Source organism: Microcaecilia unicolor, chromosome 1 (genome assembly GCF_901765095.1).
Source record: "Microcaecilia unicolor chromosome 1, aMicUni1.1, whole genome shotgun sequence".
In the NCBI taxonomy this organism is placed as follows: Eukaryota; Metazoa; Chordata; class Amphibia; order Gymnophiona; family Siphonopidae; genus Microcaecilia; species Microcaecilia unicolor.
In genome coordinates, this window is record NC_044031.1 from 391,864,249 (window position 1) to 391,884,703 (window position 20,455).

Sequence of the window (20,455 nt, forward strand, 5' to 3'; positions counted from 1 at the left end):
ATCAAAATGTATCAAAACAGTAGGTCTCCAGCCCCAACCACATAACCTGGAAACATGTACACTAATACAATTCCAAAATGCCAGTATTCAAGCGCATGCCCAAAACATAAGGCCCAAAGTAGTACACAGATACAGACACTTCAAACACACTTCATCTGGGCAGAGTGTAGCCTTGAATGTGCTATGGGGGAAATATACAAACGTAATAAGAATTTATACTGCAATTCCCCATTTTTGTTAAGTTTACCACTGGCAAACAAACTATGCTTAAGTTGATCATCTGTAAAGGAACCCCCCACATCTCTATTCTATTTTTCTGCATATTTCTCATCAATTTCCATAATTTTTTCTTGCAAATATTTAAGAAAACATTTCAAAGGAATTGAATGTTGGGCATCTAACCAATAGATCTCAATAAAAAGTTTGTGAAAGAAGAACAAAAATGCACTAGGTGGCAATGTAGCAACATAATGGCGCAATTGTAAATATTGAAAGGGAAAGGGAAAGGGAAATGGGACTTGATATACCGCCTTTCTGAGGTTTTTGCAACTACATTCAAAGCGGTTTACATATATTCAGGTACTAAAAAATCTGATGCCCGTATTCCGCCCTCAAAATCTGCAAAAATGATTTCATCCAACCATCATCCATCGTGACATGAGAGAAACAGACAATCCCCCCTCCCCCATGTCCAGTGGGCAAAGGCCACATTAGGCCTGCTGGGAAATTAACATTACCAGAAATCAGCAACAAAGGGGTAATCTGTTTACACCCAGCATCTTGCCTACTCGATGCCAGACAAATCATAGGGGTGTGTAAAAAAGTGATTGAGTAGCATGTTGGTCCCAACCAAGCGAATGGATGTGCAACAAAAAACTAAAATGGTAAGGGGTTCCTAATTTCAGTTCCACATCTGGCACTGAAAACTATGAGGTGTCATGGAACCAATCGTTAATATGCTTCATTCCACAAGCTAAAGAAAACAAGCGTATATTCAAAAGGCTAGTCCACCCTTAGACTTTGGCAATGAGACTACAGACAAAGGAAGCCGTGCCCTTTTACGCTGCCACAAATACTAGTTTATTAAAAATTTTCTATACCACACAAAATGACCAGCAGAACTCGGCTAAACAAATGATGGGAAGGGAATTCCAAATTTCATGACATATATAGCACTGGTTGTATTCTTTCAAACAACTTCAGTAGAGCCTGCCTGCCTGCCTGCCTCAGTGAGCACTGCGGTGGAAGAGGGGAGGGCAGGAGAGAGGAGAATCACAGCTTCAGGTAAAACATTTTGCAAGTGAGCTGACCTCAGGAAAAAGGTGCCGATAGGCGCCCCCCTGCGGTGCTTACCCCGCTTACCGTGTTGGCACGGCCCAGCAGATATACACTATGGGCATTTTGAAGATATCATTGACCAGCATGTCCGAAGTGCTGTCCAATGATATCGTCACAGTAGTAATATGTCTAGCATGCTCCTTAATTTCTCCTGCATGCATGCCTAGCCAGTCAGGTTTTTAGGATTATCCCAATGAATAGGCATGAGTTAAATGTGCATGTATTGCAGAATCACCAAATGCAAATATATCTCATGCATATTTACAGTGGTAGACCTCAAATCCCACTGCCTATGTGTGCCTCCAGGAGAGGATTGAGAAGCACTGGTCTAGGTGAGATTCCCATAAGTCCTGAAACCCCAGATAGCACGACTGAAGGAACCACTGCTGAAGTCATCTTGAATGATCAGTTGTGCTATCTGGGCTAAACCTTTCTTTGTCCCTGGTTAGCTGTTTTATGTTATTACCACTGATGCAGCCTTAATTGGCAAAATGTGGCCACGTCGGGTCTGTACGAATAAAGAAACTGTTTGGACTTCCAGTGTCTGCTTTCGTTTTTTTTCTTCTGTCGCTGCTAGACACTCAGTGCCTCTTTGCTATTCCAATCTCATAGTTTTATATACAGCCTCACTACTATCACTCTTGACACCCATATTATTGGGTAAAAAGACTTTGACCAACCCTGAACCAAGCAATCATAAGAGGCTTGTCTGCTTGCCCAAGATCAGATCTGCAATCACAATCCGGAGAATTCAGATTGGCCCTTGAGGACATTTTTCCTAGCAACTTTAGGGCTGTTGATCCTAGATGATTTAAATTTAGATTTAAATTCTTGGCCAAGAGGAGTTACAAACAGGTACACAAGTTATTTCTGTATTCAAGTGACTAAAGTCTAACATGAATCTGAGGCAATGGAATATGAAATGACTTGCCCTCAATCACAAGGAGTATTGTGGGAGAAGGACTTGAAACTCGGCTTTCCTGGTTCTCAGTCTGCTGCTACTCCTCCACAATCCTGCTGAATATACTGTAACTGAATTAGTATCTATGAAGTAGCACTGTTAAAGTGTTTATAGTTTGTAGTCTGTGGAAATTGATTAGAATATTATGACCTGGACTAGATTGATTTACCTGACCTGCTTTGTCATTTTGGACTGGACAGCAGAGAAATATCTTTGCTCCATACCTTTTAAAAAAAAGCTTATGTGCTATGTTTAATTAACAAGGATCAGAAAACCTGTTTGTTATTTGTTAATCCTGCTGTCTCTAATAAACCCTCCATTAACCCACAAGGAACTGAGTTTAAGTATGCATTGGCTGGTAACCCTTTTTTCCAGGAACCTCATCCTGCTTCCAGTGCTGTTCAGTGATTGTTCCGTTGTTGCAAAAGCATGGCCACACTGGCTGCAGAAGATCCAGTCTTCTAAGTAATATAACCTGATCTGTATTAAGACATTATGGAGAACCCCTACCCTATGAAATGAATAGAATATGATTATTCAGAATCTTCATGCAGACCCTGTTGATTTTAAAAAATAATGTGGAGTGGAGGAGTGGCCTCGTGGTTAGGGTGGTGGACTTTGGCCCTGGGGAACTGAGGAACTGAGTTTGATTCCCGGCAGCTCCTTGTGACTTTGGGCAAGTCACTTAACCCTCCATTGCCTGCCGCATTGAGCCTGCCATGAGTGGGAAAAAGTGCGGGGTACAAATTAAAATAAATAAATAAGGAAATGTCATCAAAACATGTTTTAAAGGAGGGGCAAAACATAGAGGGTTAGGAAAAAAATTAACTTGCATTTGTGGCTAGTGATGACCATGTGGAAAGAAGCAAAGTTGGACTCCTAGTGCCAATCACACCCCGAAAGTCTTATGTCTCACTGGTCCTCTCTTCAAGAGCAGCCTTTGAGGTTTCTACCTGCTGGGTGCAGTTTTACCAACCCGTAACAGGGCTCTGCAAACCAGTACCAGAGTTCCCCACTAGAGAGCTACCTCTGCTCTTCTCAGCCCTAGGAACTGATAGCACCTCCACAGGACATTTCATTCTGCGCTGCTCCAAAAAGTCTCTGTGTCTTGAGCAATGCTTCCAATGGCTGTTGCTCTTTTTTGTCTTCAGGAGTGCCTCTAAGGGTATACCTGTTAGGGTTCAGTATTGCCAGCCTTCAGCAAGGCTTTGTAACCACCAGTAAAAGCGTTTCCCCTCTAGAGAACTGCCTCTACTCTTAGCAAGAAGCTAAGATCATTCACCAAACATGAACAAAGAACCAAACCCCACTCTGAATTCCCAACCATGCCACCAATCTTTCCCTTCCCTAAACTTGTGGGGAGCAGGTTTTTTAAAATTCCCTTATTCCAATCCAGCTCTCTCCATTCAGTGTGTGCATTATGGATCCCACAAGCTTTATTCCCTTCAGTGAATTAATCCATTCATACCCTCATGATCAAAAGCCCCGCGCTGTTCCAAACAGTGCTCTAAAATAGCACTGGAACAGCGCGGGGCTTTACCGCACCGATGATCAGAGATAATGCATGCAGATTTAAGCAGCGCAATTATCTCTAATCATGGGGTAGAAGTGGGAGCGAATTGTACCGCCAATCCTCCCGCACTTGTTTGACAGGTCTGGGCTGTCAAAATCCCAAACCTGTCAAACACAGGGGCTGGAGGTCCATGGGACCACAAGGCCCTGACTACCCCTGCCCCGAGCAACGGGGGCTGGAGGTCCGGCGGACCTCCAGTCCCCCCCAACGATCCCACCCCCCCCAACGATCCCACCCCCCCAGGTTCAGGGAGGGCTGGAGATCCGGTGGGTCTCCAGCCCCCCCCAAACCCCCAGAAAAAGACTCCCTGGTGGTCCAGTGGCCGCCGGTCAACCCCCTCCCTCCCTCCTAGTGAGCGACAGGGGTGGCCGGACCTCCAGCCTACCCCAACTCCCAGAGTTGTCTGCCGCCGAATCCCTGGTAAAAATAACCCCGAACCCCCTCCCGGCCCCCCCACCTTAGTTGGAGGAGGGACGCAGCCTGCCTCCCTCCTCTTCCTTCAACGCCGCAAAATGGTGGCGCCCAGCCCCGCCCAGTGCATCCTGGGATGCGCTGGGCAGGGCTACATACCATATAAGAGATAAACAATTGGTTGCATACAAAAAAGAAGTGTAGCATAATGGATATAAACAATTGAGTAAATCAGAAACAGTCAGACTATCATGTGGGTAAAAGCAGGGCTGTAATTAGTCTATTTGGGGGTTCCCAAAGGTGGTCAGTTCAGGCCTAACTGAGCATGCACAGGAGCGTGCCTGCTGAATTAAGTGCTGCTTCTTCAGCACAGGCACAACTCAAGGCAGGAGATGTCTTCAGCTAGTGGGGCTTGGCATCCTCGCCAGCCATGAAAGCAGAGGGGACCCAAGCCGAAGGTGATGGGGCTTAGGCCCCCTGTGGCTCTGCAACTTGATAAAAGTGCCCAGTGGATTTGCATTAAAGGCACCCAATTGATTTATAAATGTTAGGAATGTGCCACCCTTATATGAAACCTCTCTTAGGGGCCCTTTTACTAAACTGTGCTAAAAAGTGGACCGTGGTATCAATAGTGCCTTAGCGTGGCTGTAAAATGGCCACATTTCCTATTTCTCCTATTAATGGTTACACGCTAATTTCCCCATTAGTGCGGGAGCGCTTACAAACACCTGTTTTGGTAAGGGCTCCCATGCCAATCGAGGTGCACCCAGTGCTAATTGGTTGACATATACACCAATGTAGCTGCGCCACCGATTAGTGCTGGGCACGCCTACTCTCTGCCCCCAAACATGCTCCCCAGCACAAAAAAATAAAAAGTAGTAGTTTTCAGATCAGTGCATGTATGGGAAATATGCGCTGATCCAAAAATTACCACGGGAAGCATGAGTGCTCCCTCTGGTAGTGGATTTTCGTGCTTACCGCAGCTTAGTACAAGGGCCCCTCAGTCTCACAGTATGTGCCCCCTTCTCTGTTACTGAAGCCTCAGTGCCTGTGTGTGCATGGATCTTATTCACTACTTTGAGAGTCAAGCCTAAGAGAAGAAAATGACACCTTCCTGCATACTGATTTGTGCTGCACGTACAAATGTGTTCTCTGAAACCTATTCTATGCACAAACTTGTAGCCACTGCCCCCCCCTGATTCTATTACTACTACTACTATTTAGCATTTCTATAGCGCTACAAGGCATACGCAGCGCTGCACAAACATAGAAGAAAGACAGTCCCTGCTCAAAGAGCTTATAATCTAATAGACAAAAAATAAATAAAGTAAGCAAATCAAATCAATTAATGTGAACGGGAAGGAAGAGAGGAGGGTAGGTGGAGGCGAGTGGTTACAAGTGGTTACGAGTGAAAAGCAATGTTAAAGAGGTGGGCTTTCAGTCTAGATTTAAAGGTGGCCAAGGATGGGGCAAGACGTAGGGGCTCAGGAAGTTTATTCCAGGCGTAGGGTGCAGCGAGACAGAAGGCGCGAAGTCTGGAGTTGGCAGTAGTGGAGAAGGGAACAGATAAGAAGGATTTATCCATGGAGCGGAGTGCACGAGAAGGGGTGTAGGGAAGGACGAGTGTGGAGAGATACTGGGGAGCAGCAGAGTGAATACATTTATAGGTTAGTAGAAGAAGTTTGAACAGGATGCAAAAACGGATAGGGAGCCAGTGAAGGGTCTTGAGGAGAGGGGTAGTATGAGTAAAGCGACCCTGGCGGAAGATGAGACGGGCAGCAGAGTTTTGAACCGACTGGAGAGGGGAGAGGTGACTAAGTGGGAGGCCAGCAAGAAGCAGATTGCAGTAGTCTAAACGAGAGGTGACAAGGGTGTGGATGAGGGTTTTGGTAGAGTGCTCGGAAAGAAAGGGGCGGATTTTACGGATGTTGTAAAGAAAGAAACGACAGGTCTTGGCGGTCTGCTGGATATGAGCAGAGAAGGAGAGAGAAGAGTCAAAGATGACCCCAAGGTTTCGAGCTGAGGAGACAGGGAGAATGAGAGAGCCATCAACAGAAATAGAAAATGGGGGGAGCTTGGAGGTGGGTTTGGGGGGGAAAATGAGAAGCTCGGTTTTGGTCATATTTAATTTCAGGTGGCGTTGAGACATCCAGGCAGCAATGTCAGACAAGCACGCTGAAACTTTGGTTTGGATGCAAGGTGAAATATCAGGGGTAGAAAGGTAGATTTGGGAGTCATCAGCATAGAGATGGTAGGAAAAGCCATGGGATGAGATTAATGAACCAAGGGAAGAAGTGTAGATAGAAAAGAGGAGGGGACCAAGAACAGAACCCTGAGGTACGCCGACAGGCAGCGGGATAGAAGTAGAAGAGGATCCACCAGAGTGAACACTAAAGGTGCGGAGGGAGAGGTAGGAAGAGAACCAGGAAAGGACAGAGCCCTGGAATCCAAGTGAGGACAGGGTATCGAGAAGTATGCTGTGATCGACAGTGTCAAACGCAGCGGAAAGATCAAGAAGAATGAGGATGGAATATTGACCTCTGGATTTAGCCAGTAATAGGTCATTGGAGACTTTAGTAAGATTCTATATAGCGTGACATTAAGTTGTGCACGCAAATCTGGTTGTACTGTGGATTTGCGTGCGCAACTTAATTAGTTAAGCCAATCAGCACCAATAATTGGCTGTTAACAAGCAATTATTGACACTAATTGGCTTTAATTTGAATTTTCATGCACAACTGTTTATTCTGCAACAAGATGTGTGTAAATTCTAAGTTGCATAGTTGAAAAGGGGGCATGGAATAGGTGAGTCGTGGGACTATCTAAAATCTGGGTGCATTGTTATAGAATACACCCAGTTTGTGTCTAACTTAGGCGTCAGCATTTACATAGTTTTACTTGGCGTAACTGCCTGCAATTAAATTTAGTTGTGCAGATGTGCGCTTGGCATATTCTATAAACTGCGCAGAAATCTAGGCGTATTCTAAAAAGTACTTTATAGAAAATGATATGTGTATTATTTGGGCAGACTTCTACGGTCTATGCCCTGATCGTGACTGAATAGATAGGGATGGGCTGGAGTGTAAATTTTAAGGGGCTTTCTTCGACATTAGCTTCAGAACTTAGTACAAGAAGAGTGCTGGGCAGACTTCTACAGTCTGTGCCCTGAGAAAGGCAAGGACAAATCAAATTCGGATATACATATGAAGTATCACATACCATGTAAATGAGTTTATCTTGTTGGGCAGACCGGATGGACCATACAGATCTTATCTGTCGTCATTTACTGTGTTACCACTATGCATATTTGCAGCTTCAATGTTTTTAGGCGTGATATATAGAATCTAGCCCTGAATGGACAGCCACACTGCTTCTACTGTCTTTAGAATATATATACTTTCAGAGTGCCAAGAAAACCACTTTATGCTGGTTGCCCCAGCTGCAAAGCAAAACTGCATTTAACCTGTCTCAATTTCTATCCCGCACGAGGATGGGTCGCTCCTGGCGTGTTTTGGGGTAGGAAGTCTCTGAACCTGTTTGTTTGTCAGTGACGTGCCGGCCGGCAGTTTGCTCGGTAAAGGTGAGTGCGAGCTCGCCTTTTCCGGTCCTGCAGGGGGCGCTGTCCCGGCCGCCACTGCTCTCGTGCCTCGGCTCTCTCTCTCTCTCGCTCGCTCCTTCTTCCCCGGCGGCTCCGGTGTTTTCCCCTCCTCTCGCTCATTCCCGGTTCCCAGCCCGCTCCCCCGGCTCACCTCCTAGTAAAGACGGCCCTGTGCAGCCCATGTGCTAGTGCATCTGTATAGTGGAAGGGGACCCGGAGGAAGCGCTGCTGCCCCGCACCCACGTGTGTCCCTGGTGGGGGGGACTCAGATACAGCCCGGTGTCAGTGTTTACGGGGTGCTCCAGCTCTGTTATTTAACCCACGGCCCGAAGGAAGCAGGGAAGTGTAGTCCTTTCCCGGCCCCGCTTGTCCGTCCGCCCCTGCCGGCGAGGGGCGGAGCTGCTGCTAGACCCGCCTTTGCCTCTACCAACGCGGAAGTAGAGTGTAGCAACCCTCTCGCTCTATTACTACTGCTGATCATTTCTGTCTCACTAGCCGGCTCTTTCCCCATTCATTGCCGCATTACCCACCCCCTGCACTGCGAGCATAGTAGCAGCATGGCACAGACACAGGGCAACGGAGACCAGCTGAGGAAGGTGGCCCTGATCACCGGCATCACAGGGCAGGTAAGAAGCCAAGACAGAATGCTGAAAGACGCTGGTACTTGCTCTTCCCCGTCGATACACGTGCTGCTGCTGTCTGTGACATCTCTTGTACTTGTGGTCAATCTCTTTTCTATACGTTTCAGTACTCTCTGTATTCGTGCTTGCAAGCTTGCACCGTCTGTATCACTGTAGATGTATGTATAGGCACAGGTGATGTGCATATGTCCACGTAAGAACTAAATGGACATATGCACACATATCACCTGTCTAGCTTTTGAATGGTGGCCTGTGTCTCCCGCCAACTGGCAAATATATATACACGTATTTGGTTTTGAAGCCTAGTCGCCAGAGCTGCAGTCATGCTCACTCAAAAGGCAAAATGGTAATAGTTTCTGTTTCCCAACTCCCTTAAAGTCCATAATAACAAACAGAGTGAGTATCAGTTTGTATCACTGAGATAATGTCACACAAGATGGGGAGCAGGCACAAATATTTACGTGCCAATTATGCGCATAAATGTTTAAAATACTAGCATATATGCTGGATATACACCTAAGGACTATTTTATAAATACATACATGTATCCAGTAGTGCATTGTATGTAGATGGGCATACACATGAGCAGAGTTTGGATGGGATACAAAGTTGTGCGTGTCATAAAATACTATAAGTTATGTGCATATCTGGCATAAATGCTCATGGGTATATGTATATATACCCAGTTAAAACTAGTATTCTGTAAAGTTAAGTAGGCGTCTACTTTTCTTTATAGAACATATAGGCGCACAGTTTTATATATATATATATATATATATATATATATATACTAGCCGATGAGCCCGTAAAAACGGGCTAGTATAGGAAAGGGGGGGGTTGAAAGCCCCTTCCCATCGCCGAGCTTGCACCCCCCCCCCCCCGAGTTGCTGCCACCACCACCCCTCCATCCGGCCCGGGCCCTCGCTCCGCTATTGAGGCAGCGGGGGAGCGTGGCACACGGCTCTGCTGGGCTGCCGTCGGCCTTCCTTCTTCTTCTCTGCCCGTGTCCCACCCTCGTGTGATGTAGCGTCGTCAGGGGCGGGACACGGGCAGAGAGGAGGAGGGAGGGACGGCGGCTCAGCGGGGCTGTGTGCTGCGTTTCCTCGCTGTTTCAGTGGCGGAGCGAGGGCCCGGCTGGGTGGAGGGTGGGGGGAGCATTAGCGACAGCGGTTTCATCCCTCGCAAATGCGCAGTGGAGACCCTCTCTGTTCCGCCCCCATCATAACGTATTGACGCTGGGGCGGGGCAGAGAGGGTCTCTGCTGCGCATTTGCGAGTGAGTACGACACTCGCCATTTATATGTTTGATATATATATATATATATATATATATAGAATTACAACCCCCCCCCCCCCCCCAATTCTTGCTCATTAAAACCTTATAGTTTTCTGAAGTACAACCTTAAAAATGATTTTACTTTATGAGATGATTGATCGAAATACTGTGGCTGTGTTTAATCTCTGGATCTAAATATACCTGGTTGGTGTGGTAACTGGGCCATTATAGCCACATCTGTGGGTGCTGAACACCTCCAGTGTTGAGCAAGCTCTTTTATAGTGTCTAGGGAGTGGTAATTAGTATCATGTTTGGCACTTCTAATCATTCTGAAATATTGGTAATTATGATTGAGATCCATCTCTGTGCTCTTTTGTGTGTGTTCTAGTGTTACACAACAGAAAAGCACCAGTGTGAAAATTTTGGTGTAATGGCTGTAGTGATGTTTCACTGATTTATACAGTGAGGGGGTCTTTTACTAAAGCTTAGCTTGAGTTATCTGCAACAGGACCCATAGGAATAAAGTGGGCCCTGCTGCAGATAGCTCGAATTAAGCTCTTTGATAGCATGTACTAATGTGGAATGTTTGACAAGTGACATCTGTTGCACTGAAATACTTCCACTTGCAAAATATCCACTGAGATCAGTATACCAGGCCCATTATGTGTCAGGATGGAGCTGTTTGAAATCCAGGCCTTTCTTAAAATCGTCCTCTTAGAAGTGGGTAACTTGGCAGCTCTGTTATGAACTGCTTTAGGCAAAAAAAAGCTAAGGGATTGATTATTTAGCATTGTCTGGATAATGCCATTGAATATCATGTCTTTCTATCTTGGCATTATCCAGCACTGTTATTTAACCCCCGGCCCGGAGAAAACAGGGAAGGGTAGTTGTTTCCCGGCCCTGCCTGTCCGCCTGCCCCTGCTGGATAGTGCCAGGGTGGTCCGGGGTTGGAGCTGGAAGTTATTCTGGTACTGCTGGTACCCAGACAGTTATCCAGGCAAGTTAGGTCAGAGAAATAGCCGTCCTAACTTACCTGGCTGGGTAGCTGTCTGTGTAGCTACGCTGAATATGGGTGATTACCCAGCTAGGTTCCAATAGCCACCAGATACCCAGATATTCAGCAGTGGTATCAGGGTACGCGGCACAGAATATCAGGGTATAGAAAAATCCGCAGTGACCAGCTTTTAAAAAACATTGCTGACAACTGCTCAAGACTTCTGAGAGGCTGCCAGGGTGATCCCTACCAGAGAAGCAGGTTGGACTGTGGCATTCAGGCGTAGAGCTAATGCTTTGGACAGTGATACTTTCCTAAGAAAGGTGGTATAGGAAAAATTTATAATAAACATACACACATGTGAGATTGTGAAATCCCTGAGCTGACAAAGTTAGAGGATTGTGTATCAAATAGTGCTAATGTGTTAACATGTGTTGTTAGTCGACAGGCCCGTTAATCTCACTGGGGCATATAGACTTGCTGCATTTAAGCACTGGGGACCTCAGCCCCAGCTAACTGGACTTTCACTTTATCCCTAATGAATGTGCAGTAGTTGTATTTACATGTACTGCACATTTGGGATAATTTGCGTGTTTTCCTTAGAAGTAACTTAAAACCCTGGCTAACTTGGGAGAAGGAAGTTTGAGGACTGGATTAAGGATTAAAACATGGGCGGGGGAGGGGAGGTTGACGTGTTTGGGTTTTTAAATTTTAGTTGTAAATATTTATACACTGTACCAGCTGTAACATATTTGTTGCTAAAAGCTTTGGGGCCCTTTTACTAAGCGGTGGTAAGCCCACCGTGGGCTTACTGCCTGCCAGTCTGTAGCTACCGTCGGCCCAGTGTGGGCAACAGCTGTAGTTCCACCCCCAGTGCGTGGCATTTCCAGTGCTAGCTGAAATATTTTTAAAAAATGTTTCCTCAGGGGGTTACCACCACCTCAGTGGATGGTGATAAGTGCTCCCCATATCTTTTTTTTTCCCGGCCTTTTTATTTGCTGTGGTAAAAAGGACCTCAGTGTGTTCAAAAAATGGCCCCCACTGCTAGTGCAGGGCCCTTTTTACCGCAGCTTAGTAAAAGGGCCCCTTGGTTTTTGCTGTGTACAGTGTGGTTGCAGAAAACAGAAGTACATAAGTGTTGCCTTACTGGGTCAGACCGAAGATCCATCAAGCCCAGCATCCTGTTTCCAACAGTGGCCAATCCAGGTTACAAGTACTTGGCAAGATCCCAAAACAGTACAATACATTTTATGCTGCTTATCCTAGAAATAAGCAGTGGATTTCTCCTAAGTCCATCTTAATAATGGCTTATGAACTTTTCTTTTAGGAAGCTATACAAACATTTTTTAAACCCCGCTAAGCTACTGCTTTTACCACATTCTCTGGCAACGAATTTCAGAGTTTAATTACACGTTGAGTGAAGAAATATTTTCTTCAATTCATTTTAAGTTTACTACTTTGTAGCTTCATTGTGTGCCCCCTAGTCCTAGTATTTTTGGAAAGAGTAAACAAGCGATTCACATCTACCCGTTCCACTCCACTCATTATTTTATAGGCCTCTATCTTACCTCTTCTCAGCCATCTTTTCTTCAAGCTGAAGAGCCCTAGCTGCTTCAATCTTTCCTCATAGGGAAGTTGTTCCACCCCCTTTTATCATTTTTATCACCCTTTTCTGTACCTTTTCTAATTCCGCTATATCTTTTTTGAGATGCGGTGATCAGAATTGCACACAGTATTCAAGGTGTGGTCGCACCATGGAGCAATACAAAGGCATTATAACATCCTCATTTTTGTTTTCCATTCCTTTCCTAATAATACCTATCATTCTATTTGCTTTCTTAGCCACTGCCACACACTGAGCAGAGGGTTTCAACGTATCATCAACGATGACGCCTAGATCCCTTTCCTGGTTGGTGACTCCTAATGAGGAATCTTGCATTACGTAGCTATAATTTGGGTTCCTCTTTCCCACATGCATCACTTTGCACTTGCTCACATTAAATATCATATTCCATTTGGATGCCCAGTCTCATAAGGACCCCTTGTAATTTTTCACAAGAGGAGTAGCCTAGTGATTAGTTCAGCGGACTTTGACCCTGGGGAACTGGGTTCAATTCCCACTGCATCTCGTTGTGACTGTGGGCAAGTCACTTAACCCTCCATTGCCCCAGGTAAAAAATAAGTACCTGTATATATGTAAACCGCTTTGAATGAAGTTGCAAAATACCACAGAAAGGTGGCATATCAAGTCCCATTTCCCTTTCCCTTCCATCTTGCGATTTTACAACTTTGAATAACTTTGTGTCATTGGCAGATTTAATTATCTCACTAATTACTTTCATTTCTAGATCATTTAAAAATATGCTTAAAAGCAGCGGTCCCAGCACAGACCCCTGGGGAACCCAACTATCTACCCTTCTCCATTGAGAATACTGACCATTTAACCCTACTATTTTCTAATTTTTAACCAGTTTTTAATCCACAATAGGACACTACCTCCTATCCCATGACTTTCCAATTTCCTCTGAGGTACTTTGTCAAATGCCTTTTGAAAATCCAGGTACACAATATCGACCAGCTCACCTTTATCCAGATGTTTGTTAACCCCTTCAAAGAAATGTAGTAAATTGGTGAGGCATGATTTCCCTTCACTAAATCCATATTGGGTTTGTCTCATTAATTCATGCTTTTGAATATGCTCTGTAATTTTGTTTCTTATATAATAGTCTCTACCATTTTGCCTGGCATCGACATCAGGCTCACCGGTCTATACTTTCTTGGATCACCTCTGGAACCTTTTTAAAAGTCGGCGTTACATTGGCCACCCTCCAATCTTCTGATACCATGTTTGATTTTTTAAAGATAAATTGCATATTACTAACAATAGTTCTTCAAGTTCATTTTTCAGTTCTGTCAGTATTTTGGGATGAATACCATCCAGTTCAGGCTATTTTCAGTTTGTCAAATTGTACTATATTACATCTTCCAGGTTTATAGAGATTTCATTCAGTTTCTCTTACTCAACAGCTTTGAATATCATTTCTGACATTGGTATGCCTTCCTCGGTGAAGATCGAAGCAAATAATTCATTTTATCTCTCCGCTATGGCTTTGTCTTCCCTGATTACCCCTTTTACCCCTTGGTCATCTAGCAGTTAGTTTTCCATCATTTACTGATAGGTAGTGGAACTCACTGGACCACAGGGGCTGTGGCCTACCACTGTTTTGCCCTAGACATCAACCAGGAGAGATGGGGTCAGGGGTAGAGCTTAGTATGTATGTCCCCTCCCCTCTTCCCCAGCAAAAAGATTCCCCTGAAAGTAAACCTGTCTGGACTCCTTTATTTTCAAGTGGTCTTGCTGTCAACATTTGCCCTGTAGCTTTAATCAGTGTTGCCAGATATAACATACGTATTCTATTGCAAGAGAAGGGGTAGGAGACACTCAGCCAATGAACAAATTAAAAAAAAAAAGAATTTAAGAAACCATTTCAACACCCCTCATTTATAATTGTTGTAAAGTGTCTGCTGAGTTCATGGGGGAAGGGAAAGGCATGGAAAGCTCTGCAAGGGCTTCAGAGATGATCATACAGGGTCAGCCGGTGACTGCAGTTCCAAGGGTGTAAAGATGAGGTGCAGCATTTTTAAAAAAATAAATAAATAATGCAATTGAAAATTTTATGGCCCTTTTACTAAGCAGCACTAGGTGCTAATGTGCCCCAAAAGCAACAAAATTGACGTAATGTGGGACGCACTAGAGCATCTGTATTAGTTATGCCATTTGTGGACACTAGCCCCCTAATTCTGTAAAAGTTGCCAAAAATTGCACACACAAATTTTGGGTGCACACCCAATATGCGTGTGCAATTTAATTGAATAATGAGCCAGTGCCAAGAATTGGCTTTTTAACAAGCAATTATTGGCATTAATTGGAATCAATTAAGATGTATGCATGTAAATTTAGGTGGGTTATCTGCACCTAAATTTTACGTGCGTCCCATGGGGGCGTGGAACAGGAGGGGTCATGGACAGTTCGGGGTGGATCGTGGCCCTGGTTTTTGGTTTCACGTACAATTATAGAATAAGGAGGTTACATGTGTGAATTTTGGCGTGGCATTTGCACCCTGTTTTGGTTGGTGCAACTGGATGCATCTAAATGAATGCTCAACCCCAAGGACTTATGCAGTAGTCTATAAACTGTACCTAACTTTAGGTGCGGCTTATAGAATATCACTTAAGTGGGGGGTTTTTTGGTGCTGTAATTATTTTTTTGGGAGTTGGTGTGTCAGGGCTGGAGAATTGGCATGAATGTACAAATCAGCTAGCATGCTGACATTAGCACGTGCTAAATGAATAATGCTGACAACGCAGGACCCCTGAGTATCTCCTGAATAGGAGGCGGTAAGTTCTCCTGCATTAATTTTTTTTAATGGCCGTGTGCTAATGCAAACATTAGTGTAGAGCCATAAATATGAAAAAGCCCTTTTTGATGACCATGCTAGAAATGGGCTTATTGCAAGGAAAGGCCTATGTAAGGACACGTTAAACCCATTTCTTAGTGTAGGTTAGTAATAGTGCCCCTTTGTTTCAGGTTTGTTTTCTTTTCTTTTCTTTCCTTTTTTTTTTACTATGTCTTAACAGCCATCTGAGGCCAACGACCAGCAGTAGCCTTAGATCTGTACGCCTCCTTGGCTCTCGCTGACAGGTGACAGCACATTTTTTATTAAGGCCTCTTGAGGGGCTGACTAGAATTGTCCCCTGCTCCACCCCCTTTGGGAATGCAGTGAGGCAGTGATGCTACATCTTCCTATCTGAGATTGGTTGAGGTGAACCTCGAAAGCAGACACTGCCTGCTAATTACTTGTTGAAAAAGGTATCCTCTTTTTTTTTTAGGATTTTATGTACTTAAAATTTTTTATTTATTTATTAATCTTTCTGTTAGACTAACATATATTCTGATGAGCTTTTGAAGGCCAGGACCTTCTCCCTTGGGTTAGAACAGTGTGAGCAAAGAAGACGATATAAGAACATAATATAAGAATTAATAAAGATGACTCCGATAAAAGTACTCCAATGGTGGTCTGAAGGGGACAGTGTGGGAAACTGGTTACCACCTCTCTCTCTCTCTCTTCTCCCTTTCCTACTACTTTGTCCCCTTCAGACTATGATTAGAATGTTTTTTTTTTAAATGAATCATTTATATATTCTAGCATTCTTATACTTTCCTCATTCTGTCCTGACCTAAGGAATGAAAGGTTAACATACTTTTTCACACGAAAATACTTATGGTACAGTTGAGCCATCGCAAGTACAACTAGGCAGCGTACATGCTAAAAAGAAAGGAGAAAGATTGGGAAAGAAAGGAGTAGAGGTTCTGAACTGAAACAAAAGGAGTGGAGGGGGGAGGGATGGTGGCAGTACAATATTGACAGGAAAGCTGGGGAAACATAAAAAGGAAGGGAGTTGCTGCAATCCAGATCCACCCCTCAGAGGGGGTATCTTACATATAGGCATTTGTTTTATATTTTTTTATTGATTTTTAATCATCATATAAAACATTGACCATTAACAATAAACAAGATATTTAAGATACAATTCTCATCAGCTGTCAACATTTTGAATCAGCATCTGTTAACCCCCCACCCTATGTTAAACCCAATACAACTTATCTATCCGTCCCCTCCCCCAGATCACACAGATGTAAAGTCTTAATTTAAATCTTTTCTTACAGTGTCATATGATTGCCAAATTTTCTGATAAATGTGTAGCTGGCCCTTCCTCACCGCCGTGAGTCTTGCCATCAGGTGCAGGTAATCTATTCTATCAAGCACCTCTTTAATGGAGGGGGTTTCTACTTTTTTCCAGGCCTTTGCCAATGCCATTTTTGCTGCTACCCAAAATTGAATTGCTAACCTGTGCTCGTGCATCCGGCATCTCGGGGGCCTTGAATGTAATAGGCAAACATCTACTTGACAAGCATATTCCACCTGTACCACTTTTTTCACTAAGCCGGTTATCTGAGTCCAGTACGCCTGCACTTTCGGACATTCCCACCAAATATGCAGGAAGGTTCCTCGCCCTCCACATTTTCTCCAGCAATCCGGAGGGGACTGTGGATAAATCTTATGGAGTCTTTCAGGCGTATAGTACCACCAGTATAGTATCTTATAGCCACTTTCTTCCGTGGCTTGGGCGATGGAGGGTTTAAGCAAATATCTGAAACTCGCCGCCCACCACTCTGGGGCAAGTCTATTCTGGAGGGCCTCCTCCCATCTTTCAATGTAGAAATCTTGTGGTGACGAGAGGAGAAGTAGAGCCCTATATAGCCTTGAAATGCTACCTCGTCCCCCTCCCCCCCCCCCCATAGCCTTCTCAAGCCAGGTCTCTGCGAGTTCTAACTCTTCTTTCGCCCTTTGGAGTATATAGTTCCTCAAACAGTGCTATTACACTAAATCTCTGCCCTCCAACCCATAGTCTGCTTGTAATTCGCCGAAGTCTCTCATTTCCCCTTTTCCCCATACTTGGTCTAGTCTATATAAACCTTTGAATGCCCATTGTTGATAGGTCTTCTCTGACTCCCCCAACGGGAAACCGGGTGCCCCTCTAATTGCCATTCGTAAAAAATATTTTCTTTCCGGGAACACCTTTCTGCGTATTTGCAGCCGGGTGTTCAGTAGATGGCTCATCCTTATTGGTGTCCTGTGTATTGCTGCCAGTATTTCTTTCTCTGGCTTCCACAATATGTCCCCTATAAATCGAGTTCCCATCCATGCCCTCTCCCAATGTAGCCATTTCTTAGTGGTCCTTGGGTCCCAGTCTGCCAGTATTCTTAGTTGGGCTGCCTGGTAATAGAGGTAGAAGTTGGGAACTCCCATACCTCCCTTAGCCGGCACTTGGAACATTACCGCCCTTCGCACCCTAGGTGGCCTCTTATTCCATATGTAAGCAAACATTTTTCTATTTAGTTTTTGAAAGAAGGCCCACGGGATTGGAATTGGTAAGGCCATGAACAGATACAGTAGCTTGGGTAATATCATCATTTTTATTGCGTGTATTCTTCCTATCCATGATATATTTAGCCCCTCCCAGCTATCCAGTTCCATAAATAGTTCGTTTACTTTCTGTGGATAGTTTGCTTGATAAAGCTGATCCATTTTGGGGGTAATCATTACTCCTAAATATCTGATACTTTTGGGAGCCCACTTGAAAGGCAGTTCTTTCTGTAGCCATTGCATCTCTTGCCTCGGGACAGTTAAATTAAGTATTTCTGATTTAGAGGCATTTATTTTAAAGCCCAACCTAGTCTCATATAGCATTAATAATTGCATTACATTCTGCAGTGATTACTGTGGCTGAGTCAGAGTCAACAAAATGTCATCAGCAAAGAGCATAATCTTATGCTCTCTGTGTCCTCTGACCATTCCCCTTACTCCTGTATGTTCTCTTATCTGTTTGGCTAGGGGTTTGATGGTCAAGGCAAATAAAAGGGGGGACAGAGCACAACCCTGTCTTGTTCCCCGACCCAGTTCCAGCGACTTGGAGTGGGTCCCATTTATCTTCAATATCGCCCCGGGGTTAGTATAGATGAGCTGAAGCCACCCTAGAAACCTGCCTGCCATGCCAATTTGTCTCAGTACCGCAAAGAGAAACGCCCATTCCATGTGGTCAAACGCTTTTTCAGCGTCCACTGAGAGCAAAAGCCCTGGTGAGGAGTCTTCCTCTGAGTACTGAACCACATGTAACAGGCTTCTAACATTATCAAAGGTCTGCCTGCCGGTTATAAAACCGGCTTGGTCTTCATGCACTAATCGAGGCATATACAGTGGGGGAAATAAGTATTTGATCCCTTGCTGATTTTGTAAGTTTGCCCACTGACAAAGACATGAGCAGCCCATAATTGAAGGGTAGGTTATTGGTAACAGTGAGAGATAGCACATCACAAATTAAATCCGGAAAATCACATTGTGGAAAGTATATGAATTTATTTGCATTCTGCAGAGGGAAATAAGTATTTGATCCCCCACCAACCAGTAAGAGATCTGGCCCCTACAGACCAGGTAGATGCTCCAAATCAACTCGTTACCTGCATGACAGACAGCTGTCGGCAATGGTCACCTGTATGAAAGACACCTGTCCACAGACTCAGTGAATCAGTCAGACTCTAACCTCTACAAAATGGCCAAGAGCAAGGAGCTGTCTAAGGATGTCAGGGACAAGATCATACACCTGCACAAGGCTGGAATGGGCTACAAAACCATCAGTAAGACGCTGGGCGAGAAGGAGACAACTGTTGGTGCCATAGTAAGAAAATGGAAGAAGTACAAAATGACTGTCAATCGACAAAGATCTGGGGCTCCACGCAAAATCTCACCTCGTGGGGTATCCTTGATCATGAGGAAGGTTAGAAATCAGCCTACAACTACAAGGGGGGAACTTGTCAATGATCTCAAGGCAGCTGGGACCACTGTCACCACGAAAACCATTGGTAACACATTACGACATAACGGATTGCAATCCTGCAGTGCCCGCAAGGTCCCCCTGCTCCGGAAGGCACATGTGACGGCCCGTCTGAAGTTTGCCAGTGAACACCTGGATGATGCCGAGAGTGATTGGGAGAAGGTGCTGTGGTCAGATGAGACAAAAATTGAGCTCTTTGGCATGAACTCAACTCGCCGTGTTTGGAGGAAGAGAAATGCTGCCTATGACCCAAAGAACACCGTCCCCACTGTCAAGCATGGAGGTGGAAATGTTATGTTTTGGGGGTGTTTCTCTGCTAAGGGCACAGGACTACTTCACCGCATCAATGGGAGAATGGATGGGGCCATGTACCGTACAATTCTGAGTGACAACCTCCTTCCCTCCGCCAGGGCCTTAAAAATGGGTCGTGGCTGGGTCTTCCAGCACGACAATGACCCAAAACATACAGCCAAGGCAACAAAGGAGTGGCTCAGGAAGAAGCACATTAGGGTCATAGAGTGGCCTAGCCAGTCACCAGACCTTAATCCCATTGAAAACTTATGGAGGGAGCTGAAGCTGCGAGTTGCCAAGCGACAGCCCAGAACTCTTAATGATTTAGAGATGATCTGCAAAGAGGAGTGGACCAAAATTCCTCCTGACATGTGTGCAAACCTCATCATCAACTACAGAAGACGTCTGACCGCTGTGCTTGCCAACAAGGGTTTTGCCACCAAGTATTAGGTCTTGTTTGCCAGAGGGATTAAATACTTATTTCCCTCTGCAGAATGCAAATAAATTCATATACTTTCCACAATGTGATTTTCCGGATTTAATTTGTGATGTGCTATCTCTCACTGTTACCAATAACCTACCCTTCAATTATGGGCTGCTCATGTCTTTGTCAGTGGGCAAACTTACAAAATCAGCAAGGGATCAAATACTTATTTCCCCCACTGTATGTCTAGAGTCTATGTGCTAAAATTTTCGTTAATATTTTATAGTCTGTGTTCAAGAGCGATATTGGTCTATATGAGCCGCATTGTGCAGCGTCTTTACCCGGTTTCAGGATAAGTGTGACTTCTGCCATCCGCCATGAATATGGCAGCTCTGCTAGATTCTCAAAAGAGTTTATAGCCCTGAGCAATATTGGAGCTAACCATTTATTATATAACTTATAAAATCGAACTGGAAATCCATCCAGGCCTGGCGC

At 44.6% G+C, this 20,455-nt stretch overlaps 1 protein-coding gene across 1 annotated transcript in view; it reads left to right on the forward strand.

Moving 5' to 3' along the window:
• Positions 1–7,948: 7,948 nt before the first annotated feature.
• The window catches only part of GMDS (GDP-mannose 4,6-dehydratase), a 1,325,660-nt gene continuing 1,313,153 nt past the window's right edge, over positions 7,949–20,455 (forward strand). Inside the window, exon 1 of the mRNA XM_030210948.1 lies at positions 7,949–8,507. Coding sequence (XP_030066808.1) covers positions 8,439–8,507 — 69 coding nt within the window. The 5' untranslated portion in view covers positions 7,949–8,438. The remainder of the gene's footprint in view (positions 8,508–20,455) is intronic.